This window comes from Equus asinus, chromosome 2 (assembly GCF_041296235.1).
Source record: "Equus asinus isolate D_3611 breed Donkey chromosome 2, EquAss-T2T_v2, whole genome shotgun sequence".
NCBI lineage: Eukaryota > Metazoa > Chordata > Mammalia > Perissodactyla > Equidae > Equus > Equus asinus.
Window position 1 is genome coordinate 40,249,141 of NC_091791.1, and position 10,858 is coordinate 40,259,998.

The window sequence follows — 10,858 nt, forward strand, 5'->3', positions numbered from 1 at the left end:
AAGTCTTGAAGGTAAGACCTGAAACAATAAAACTTCTGGAAGAAAATATAGGTAGTACACTCTTTGACATCAGTCTTAAAGGACATTTTCGAATACCATGTCTACTCAGACAAGGGAAACAAAAGAAAAAACAAACAAGTGGGACTTCATCAGACTAAGGAGCTTCTGCAAGACAAAGGAAACCAGGATCAAAATGGAAAGAGAGCCCATCAACTGAGTTGCAGTTTATGTGAAAATATTTGCAAAGCACATATCTGACAAAGGGTTAATCTCCATAATATATAAAGAACTCACACAAGTGAGCTACAAAAAAGCAAACTACTGGATCAAAAAGTAGGCAGAGGATATTTCTGCCCATTCACAGACATTTCTCCAAAGAAGATGTACAGATGGCCAACAGGCACGCGAAAATATATTCAACATCACTAATCATCACGGAAATGCGAATCAAAACTACACTAAGATACCACCTTACATCTGTTAGAATAGCTATAATCACCAAGACAGAAAAGAACAAATGTTGGAGAGGATGTGGAGAAAAAGGAACCTTCATTCACTGCTGATAGGAATAAACCTGGTGCAGCCACTATGGAAAACAGTATGGAGATTTCTCAAAAAATTAAAAATAGAAATACCATATGACCCAGCTATCCCATTACTGGGGATTTATCCAAAGAACTTGAAATCAATGATTCAAAGAGACTTGTGCACCCCTACGTTCACTGCAGCAGTGTTCACAATACCCAAGACATGGAAGCAACCCAAGTGCCCATCAACTGATGATTGGATAAAGAAGATGTAGTGTATGTATACAATGGGACACTACTCAGCCATAAAAAAAGACTAAATCCTCCCATTCACAGCAACATGGGTGGACCTCGAGGGTATTATGTTAAGGGAAATAAGCCAGACAGAGAAAGACAAACACCTTATGATTTCACTCAGATGTGGAAGATAAACACACGGACAAAGAGAACAGTTCAGCGGTCACCAGGGGGAAGAGGGTTGGAGGATGGGCATAAGGGGTGAAGGAGTGCACTTCTAAGATGACCAACAAATAAAAATGTACAACTGAAATCTCACAAAGTTGTAAACTATCATCACCTCAGTAAAAAATAATAAGCAAAACTGTATTCAAGGTGAAAAAAAGAACATGCCAGGAAATCTCTAGACTGGTACTCCTAAGTATAAGACAATTGTTGTGATGCCTTAAAGTAAACAAGCTTCAAGACCCCAGCCAAGGATCGATGACACAAAATATTTCCTGATGCCTGCCCCTGCCAAAAAAGCTCTGACCCTAACAATCTATTCTATTCTTCCTTTCCTCTCAACTTGTCAGTGGGTACTGAATATTTCTTGAATATGGTTCTGTTCTGGCAACAGGCTTGCAAACCTACAGGGAGCTTAGGCCTGAGGAAGGATGTCCATTGTGGGCATCAGTCAGTCTTCTGGTGATGGCTGAAAGCACATTCACTAAAAGAAGCAGTCAGCGTATAAAAAGATCCACTCCACAGCTCACTACCAAGCTTTTAAAGGGCTCACAGTAGAGGTTTTTTTGCAAATGGTATTGTATACCGTCTCAGCCACAGTGCTCGAAGTAAAATACATGTAATAGCATCATTAGAATGAATATAAGCTTCATGAGAGCAGGGACTTAGTTCACTCTTGCATGCTCAGGACCTGGAACAGTGCATATAGTAGGCACTGTTATAGTAGGCATGCATTCGTCACAGGAATTTCCTGAGATATCCCTTGGGACATACTTATAATGTATAACATTGGATAGAATTATATGTTAAAATTTAACAAGATTTAGCAAGATATATGTTAAAATGATATAATTTGCCTCTGGGAGAATCAGTTCAAATCAAAGCTTCTTGCTATTTCTCCCCTTTTAGAAGTTAGTAGCAACTACAAGGAGCTGTGTGACTCCAAGTATCATGCATTATTATTAATATCACCCACACCATTATATGTAAAGAAATTGTCTCCAACTTTCCTCATGAATTCTCTTAGATACAGTTTACCTAAAGGCCCAGAATTCCTCTTCGGTCACTGAGAGTGTTTTGTGTCTTCTTGACCAAGTGTTCCCTCGACTGTTTCCCATCCATACATCATAACCTGCATCTGCTAGAAGGAACCCAAGGCTGCCATTGGCATAATTCTCAAGCCAGGAGGCACTGTCTGCAAACAGGGCATGCTGCATGCACACGACTGGCCGGGGACCTGGAGGGAGGGAGGAAGGGAGAGAGAAAGAGAGGGAGAGAGAGAGCAAGAGAATAATTTCTGATAAATAGAGCATCTCAGGAACATGACAGAAACACACTCACACACACCACCGGGAAAAGCAAAAAGCAAAAACAGCGTTCACTTTGCCCCCTGTCATTAGTGTAGAGCATTATAATTGCAGAAGTTTCTTGAGCATACACTTTCTATCTGATGTTTTGCTGACTGATTGACATGCATGAGCTTATTAAATTCTTACAATAACTCTATGAAGTAGATACAGTTTTGAGGTTCCCCACTTTACAGAGGTGGACACCTAGCCTTAAGGTAGTTAAGTAACTTTCCTGAGGGGTCATCCAGCTACCAAGGTACATAGCCAGGACTCAAGCCCAGTCCTGTTTCGTGATAAAGTGTGTGCTTGTAACTTTTCTGCTCTATGTATTCATATTTACATATCTCCTGGATTTGGCTTGCAAAGACACGGAAGTGATCATGTTCAACGGAATCCTATGCTTCTTCCAGGGAGGAAGAGGCGGTGAGTGTAAACAGATGATGAGCAGTTCCTCCCCAAGTTTCTTACCAAATCCCCAGCCTCTGTCTATTGGAGAGCATTTGAAAACTATAATAGTAAACTCAGCTCCACAGCCCTCTGCCAACTCTCAAATTCCCAAGGGAGAGAGTATTCAGGGAGCTCAGGAGAACCAGGGTGGAAGGGTCAGAAAAGACATTATAATTTAACAGTTCAGAATTCAGGCTCTGGACTCAGGCTGCCTGGGTTTGATTTCTGGTTTTGTCACTTGCTATCTGTGTGACTTCATGCGTGTTACATAATCTGTTTTGCCTCAGTTTCATCATCTGTAAAAAGATAACTACTAATAGTACTGACCTCCTAGGGTTGTTTGGAGGTTTAACTGATTTAAATTAATGTAAAGCTTTTAAAACAATACACCTAATAAATGTTTTTTTAATTCCAAATCTTCTCAAAATTCTCCCTCCTTAAGAAAAACCTTTCCTTTAAAATTATTATTTTATATTTCATAGCCTCTTCTTCCCCATGCTTGGTGATGCCAGATTTAGCAAAAAATGAAAACAAAGACTAACCAAAAGATGCAGGATGCGCTGTTAAATTTGAATTTTAGATAAACAATGAATAATTTTTTCATATAAGTATATTCTAAAGTGGGACTTAACTGAAAAACTCACATGTTGTATATCTGAAATTCAGTCAGGTAATCTTATCCATGTCCCACTCCCATTTTTTCATGTTTCATTTCAAAACTCTAAATTACAGATTGCTTCCTTAGAGGAAGAAAACGTGGAACACCATGATTTTAACTCCTTTTCAATGTGGATGGAGGGAGAGACACAGCAGAATGAACATGGTAAAGGATTTGCCACCAAGCCTTTCCAGATGTTTTGTGTACTCCTCTCTCTGTCCTCAGAGGCTTTGCAGTTACATTTCCTCTTTTAAAGAGTGCAATTCCTCTGCTTTTGCAAGCTGCCTCGTCATTCTAGGATTCAGGTCTTCTTAACACCATGCTCTTTTATTCCACAAACTGTCTGTCCCTCAGGTCAAAGTATAGATGAATGTTAAAGTTTTCTTTCCTGGAGAAAGTTTTGGAAATGCCACTGCCATTTAATTTGATATTTTATCCTACAGAGCAAAGCCTATTGATTCTAGTAGGGGCAGGAAAAATTCTTTTGGGGTACTCCACAGCCAATTCATACAACCCAGCAAATCTCCTTGCAACCGTGAGTAAATCCACTTTCCCGAGATACAGCAATTTTCCACATGAGAGACGAGTAATGAGCTAAGGAAAGGTAGGCTCTGCCTTTGCAGGTACAAACTAACAGGCAAATCTGGTTGCAGCCAACAAGATCAGTCTTGCCCTTTGTATTTTTAGATTCTTGCCTGTCTTCAGAGAATTAGAAAAGAATGAGACTTCCTATTAACCATTTGAAGACTAATCTGAAATTGAAACCAATTTTGATAAATCAGTCACTCTTAGTGAATAGCCAGCAGTAATTTCAGTTACATGCAGTCTTCCTTCTCAGAAGAGACACATCTTGTACCTGTGCTCTTAGTATCTCTTCGCCCATTGGGAATTCTGTTGACACTGAGTATGTACCCATCTTGAGTGGTGACTTCATACTCCTCACTGGGGTAGCCATTATAGGTGATGATTTCACTCTGCCCAGTGAAAATACAGGCATTAAGTAAACATCTTCTCTAAAGGTTATCAAAAAGAACTAGAACAAAGCATCTGGCATGTGCTTTTTGGGGTGAATTATCTGAAATCTGTAGCCCCAGGTAACTGTAAAATTAATTTACTACATAAAGTCTTGATAAAAAAAATAAGTAGAATATTAGAAAATGTCTGCTATTGGCAAATTTGGGGGCATGGTGAGTGGAGATAATATTTAGCATTGATCCACTCTTCTGACAAAATTCTCTTCTCAAGTTAATTGTCTTTTGAGACCCCTCTTGGTTTGAAGATAATAAAACCATAGTCTGGTAGAGGGCAATCATATATATCATCCAGTTTGTGTAAGATATAAATTCTTAATATTCTTAAAAAACAAATTCAAAAGAAGTGGTTGTCTATAAAAAATACAATTCTGCTTTTCATTTCTAGAAAGTATTATTAATTCAGCCAAAAGAGCAGATCTACCTAGCTTGACTCTTGGGGAAATATTAAAAATCACCTAAGTTTTATCTGCTTTCTTATCAGAGATTTTCTGCTATAACAGGATGTTTAATAATCTCACAACCCAGTGAGATCCTCATAATCTGCTTTTTTGATGTTCTTTGGAATTTTCCATGACTTACAATATTCATCCACACTTCAGGATTCACTTCATTTTCCAAATTAAAGAATCCACCAGCATTTAACGTTCCATAAATCAAACAGGTTGTTGCTAAAAACAGCCACATCATGAGAATGCCTGACATAAAAGATTTAATAGTCAAAGCTTAATTTTATACATCACAGTTGATTAATGAAATGAAATTAGTGCCCTAATAAAAACTTGACTGACACCCTTAAAAAGCTGAGAATGTGGAAAGGAGTCAATACAGTGAGCTGACTATGAGCACTATTAATCTATTTTTTCCCATAGAAACTGCCTTGACATAGTCTAGTTCTTAAAATGAAATTAATTTAATCTAGCATGGAAGCTCATTTTTTGTCTTATTTTAACCAAAGTTTTAAAATTATTTTAAATCTTTGCTCACATGTGAGTTGCCAAAATACCTAAACATTGAGAGGACAAGTTTCCATACCATGGCAAAAGCTAGAAGTAGAGTTTTCCTCTAGTCTAGCCCAGCATCCCCCAAAACAAACAAGAACAGTGAACAATGAAGCTTCAACCAAATACACAAGCTTTTGATCAGTGTTTAGCAATGTGGTTATTTCTCTTGTGGATACCCAAAGGCAAATTTAGCACATTTAAATGTACAATCTCTCTTCTTTGCATGATTTAAAAGCACATCTCTTCTAAGACAGGCCAACGTCATCACAGTGTGGAGAGCTCATCACATGAGCGCTGCCATCCAGTGGCCTGAGTTTGAAGTCCAGACTCACCACAAAGATTTCTGACCTTGGACAAGTTATTTAGTAGCTTTGTCTCTTGGTTTCCGTTTTGGTAAAATAAAAATAATAGGTAGCTTACCTTATAGGGTTGTAGGGAGGATTAAGTGATATATAAAGCATGAGGTGCAGTGCAAGCTCTTTCACTATTTTTGTTAATCTATTGGCAAGAGAGTAATATCAGAGAACCTTTACCCTAACAAGTTAGTGACTGACTTCTGAAACTCAGAATCTACCTTTAAGTTAAATAGCTTTCCATACATTTGCCAACTGGCAGAAAGATGATTTTATATCTATAAATGGTATATAATTTAAAAGGTTTTTGAAACTAGTAATAGCTAATATCTATTGAGTACTTAGCTTGTACAAGGCACTGTTCTAAATGATTCGCGTGTGTTATTTAAACCTCAGAGAAACTCCATGAGGTAGGTACTATTATCCTCATCTTATCAATGAAAAAAACAAGGACTTAGAGAGATTTCAGATCTGCCCAAGGCTACAGAGCCAACAGGTGACAGAGCTAGGACAGGAACGCAGACATTCTTACTGTGGAGCCCTATACCTGACTACAACTCCAAACCTGCTTCCAGTTTGTGATAAATCTTGATCTTACCTAGTTAGATGAGCTCCCTCTGCTCCTGAGGACTTCTTATCGATTAGGAACTTCTGGACTTTTGTGTGTGACGTCAGGCTGAAGAATGAGATATGGTTGCGGTTAGACGCTAGAGAGAGGAGAGACAGGAGGCCTGTGGAAATGAGGAAACCAAGCACTGTGACACACACATAGGGCGTCTTCCTGATACAGCAAATGCCATGATGCACTTGCAGATTGGGAAATAGTGGTCTATACGATGTCAAATAACCAGTTTGACTGAACATTTCATGTTTCCACTGAGTGTTTGTCACTGTTGGGAGAGTTCAGCAACATTTTCAAACTAGTGCATCAAATGGGGAAGTAGATCCTAATGGACAAAACCAGAGATAATAATATCTACCTTCTCAATCCCATAGCATTTCTGTGAGAATCAGATGAAACAATGTATGTGAAAGTATTGATGTCAACCATGTAGTATGTAGGAATGTGATTGATTGTAACTAAAATTGAGACAATGAGGCCATCCTGATTCTTCACTCCTTACAAATGCAGAGTGAAAGGAAGCACTCAGCTTCTTGAAATAAGTGGAGAGACTATGTACCACTCCATCTCATTCAGTTTTAGATGAAAGACTGCACTGTGCTTTGCCCTGATTGACAGTACAATGGTATAGGTGTGTGGACTTGCCTGGAATCTCTCACGGATGACTTTACAAATCTCTTCTAAAAGAACTTCAGTGGACTCTTTGGAGAGTTCTAGGAGGCACGATGCTATTATTATGAATGCTAATTTGTTGCCATGACTTCATGTGGAAATACTGTGAATATAGTTAAACTTCTCAGGCCTTTACAGATTGTAGACTAGTGTAAATCTCTGAAGAATTTCTACAACATTGCCTTCTCATTTTCCTTCTTCAACTTTGAAGATTATATAAGTAATCTAGAGAATTCTTCTAATTCTTTTGCTTATACAGATACTAAGCCATATCAAATAAATGAAGCCAAGCTTTTCCACAATGTTTTCATTGCTCTTCTTATATAAGCTTCCTATTTTAGTAAGTACCAATACATTGTAATGAATTAAAATGAAATACATTGAAACTTATCCCTTGGCCTTGTGAAATACAAAATGATAGCTCCTACTCTCTAGAAGCTCAAATGTCCCCCCCTTTTTTTTCCATAAAACCAGATGATATTAGAGCTGGAAAGGGATCTTGGGCAAAATGCAGATTTAGGGGCAACCTTTCAGATGACTTGTGGTATTTGTGATATCCTGATCTAAAGATCATATCACAGTCTGAGCAAATTGTTTAATGCTGGCTACCCATTCAAATATCAAGATGGCTGAAAAAACAAGGTTGAACTTAGATTCTTGAACTTGGTGTCTATCTGTGAAAATGATTATTTTTCTTCCAATGTTCTAATTGAAAATATATTTGCTATTACAATGTCCCATCATTTTGTTTGTTTGCTTCCTTATCCCCAAAGAAGAGACTTTGTATTTTTCTTAACACATGACTTTGTATTCAAGGGGGCATATTCTTCCCTTGAAAACAACTCCAAGTAAAAAAGATTAGGCCATAACCAACAAAATAGAATTTTGGAAAGAACTAAGTAGAAACTTCACACGCTTGAGACAAATTTTGCCTTAGAGTAAAAGACTTTGCATGAACAGAAACACAGAATATGTCACTTGTTCAATTCATCTAGTCCATTATGCATGCTAAAGTTCAACTAGAACTCAATAAAGCCGTAAGTGGTGTGAGTGTGTGTGTGTAAAATGATGGATTAGCACATTTTGGCTTTAGGAAAGACACTTTAAATTACAATTTAAAATTGTAGTTCTTTACCCATAAAGCAAGTTGTCAATGTTCAAGATATCTATAAAAAACAATGTTGTTTTTTGGGGGCTGGCCCCGTGGCCGAGTGGTTAAGTTCGCGCGCTCCGCAGCAGGCGGCCCAGTGTTTCGTTGGTTCGAATCCTGGGCGCGGACATGGCACTGCTCATCAGGCCACGCTGAGGCAGCGTCCCACATGCCACAACTAGGACCCACAACCAAGAATATACAACTATGTACCGGGGGGCTTTGGGGAGAAAAAGGAAAAAAATAAAATCTTAAAAAAAAAAAAAGTTGTTTTTGAGATCACCTGTTAAAGCATAGCATGTTCTCCTTAGTGTTGGTGTCAATGAATCTCCATTTCAGCTCCACTGTACCACACATAACTTCAAACACAGTATGGCTGTGATAAAGAGGCAGAAGAGAGAAATGACAAGTAAAAATTTCTATCCATCATAAATGACTGAAATATTGAAAATCTTAAAAGGAAGCCATAATAAGCAAATTGAACATACACCCATCCCAATCCAAAATGCTCAAAGGAAAGATTACTTGCAGAGAACTTATTACCAAAAGTGCAGGCACTTGCCCTTGATATCAGCATCCCAGAGTGGCAGGATTAGGACTGTATTGGTGGCAAATGTCAAAGCTTCGTGAGAATGAAGCCCAAGGGCCATACCATTGAATAGGTGGAAATTTATACCTTCCATTCCTCCAAGCAGATTTACCTGCCTAATTGCTTACTGACTGGGCAGAATTACGTATGGTATTCTCTACAGCTGATTTTGTATCTGAATTCCTGTAGAAAGTATAATCAAATGCAGATTCTTTTTTAAAAACACACACACACAGAACAGTTAGACAGAGTTTCAAGTTTGATCTAATTTTAGATATAATTTTATCAATTTGAGTAGGTAAATAAATGATTGGAATGTGCAAAGAGGTAACATTGGATGTTTTGATATATGCTCCTGTTTTCTTCCTGAGTGAATTTTCTATTGTGTTAAATTATTGTTAAACCACCTTCAAAACTCCCCAGCACCCCTGAAAATGGGTAGATGGTTTTTAGTATCACATTATCTTGATTTCATCCCTCTCCTAATCACCATCAACATCAAAAGTATTTTCAGAGTGAGTGAACAAATAAGCTAATGGATGAATCTAGAAGTCCAGAGAATGTTGCTTAGTTACTGAGGAATAATAATAATGTTATTATTAATAATACTAGCAAGTTCTTAATTATTTACTGAGTATTTACTTCATGTCAGATGTACTTTGATACACAGTCAGCTTGGCTATAAATTCTACTGATCTCTCCACTTAAGTATGTTTCAAGGCATTTTTCTTAATATTGTTTTATAGTACTTTTAATCGGAGGAAGTACATTCATAGGAAAATCAGCCTTGTTCTGTTTTTGTACTAAATTGGAATAAGTCCACCATTGTTCTAAATTACATCATACACTAATACAACAAAAAATTGCTATTCAGTGACAGTTTTTCTGCTGTTGTGCCTCCAAATTATTCTTAAACTTGGTAGCCGCTATGGCACAATCTGATATCTTTCACACAATCCATATTCTCTCACTTCTCCAGACTTTTAAAAAAACTTGTAAATGCAGAATTATTTAAGTTTTTCTACAAATAATCAGATTTCTTAAGAGATAGTTACCTTACTCTTCTCTATACCAGTGCTGTACAACAGAAATGTAATGTGAACTACATATATAATTTAAATTTTCTTATAGTCACATTTTTTGAAAGTATAAAGGAACAGGTGAAATCAATTTTTGTATTTCATTTAAACCAATAGATCTAAAATATTGTTTCAAAATGTAACACATATTACTATTAATGAGAGACCTTCCATTCTTTTTTTTTTTTCTGTACTATGTCTTTTAAACCTGATGACAGCACATCTCCATTAGGATTAATCACATTTCAAGTTCTTCTACAGTCATATGTGACTAGTTGCTGTGTATTGGAGAGAGCAGCTCTGTACTATTCATCTTGTGCTTGTTGTTTATTTTCTTTTTTTGAAACTTTTCTTCAACCAGATTCTTTATTTTTCTGTATAGTACTCCTCCCAAATACATAATTTTACATCATGTATTTGACCTGAATTGAACATCTGCCTACGAAACTTCCTACTATCTGAATCATTAAATATATCTTCTCAAGTGCTTGGCCTCTGCTCCCCAACTGAGCTTTGAGTCTTATTGTCCAGCAAAAAAGACATGCACACAAATATTTAGCTACAACCCCTTATCAAAAGCACAATATTTGCCATTATTCTCGAGGTCAGTAAATCTAGAAAGACAGTTTATTACATTGACTTTATTCCAATAACACATGCCAAACAATTACTTAAACTTTTTTTAAAATGATTTAACATTTACTGATAGAGAAAATGTCACTAAAATGATTATGCCATCATTTAAAGCCACTTACAAGTTTGACAACTTCCTGGATCTAATTCTTCTGAGTTAGAAATCTCAGGTATGAAGATAAACAAAAGGCCTTTTCTTACAGAGGATAGTGACTTCTCAAAATTTGTGATTCTGCTAAATATAGAAGGGAGGAGTATTCTTTTGAGGGTTGGGTAATTTTA

General features: G+C 37.1%; 1 protein-coding gene across 3 annotated transcripts in view; it reads right to left on the bottom strand.

Annotated features, from left to right (window-relative positions):
* LIPN (lipase family member N) overlaps positions 1-8,767 on the bottom strand; it is a 31,738-nt gene extending 22,971 nt beyond the window's left edge. For 2 of the 3 annotated variants that reach the window (XM_014827252.3, XM_044754732.2), the window contains exons 1-5: positions 8,559-8,767; positions 6,430-6,562; positions 5,057-5,172; positions 4,300-4,417; positions 2,028-2,226 (exon numbers count right to left, since the gene is read on the bottom strand). In XM_014827252.3, the coding sequence (XP_014682738.1) occupies positions 2,028-2,226; positions 4,300-4,417; positions 5,057-5,164 (425 nt within the window). In that variant the 5' untranslated portion in view covers positions 5,165-5,172; positions 6,430-6,562; positions 8,559-8,767. The remainder of the gene's footprint in view (positions 1-2,027; positions 2,227-4,299; positions 4,418-5,056; positions 5,173-6,429; positions 6,563-8,558) is intronic. The other variant, XM_070487429.1, reaches the window with a different exon arrangement.
* Between the last annotated feature and the right edge of the window lie 2,091 nt (positions 8,768-10,858).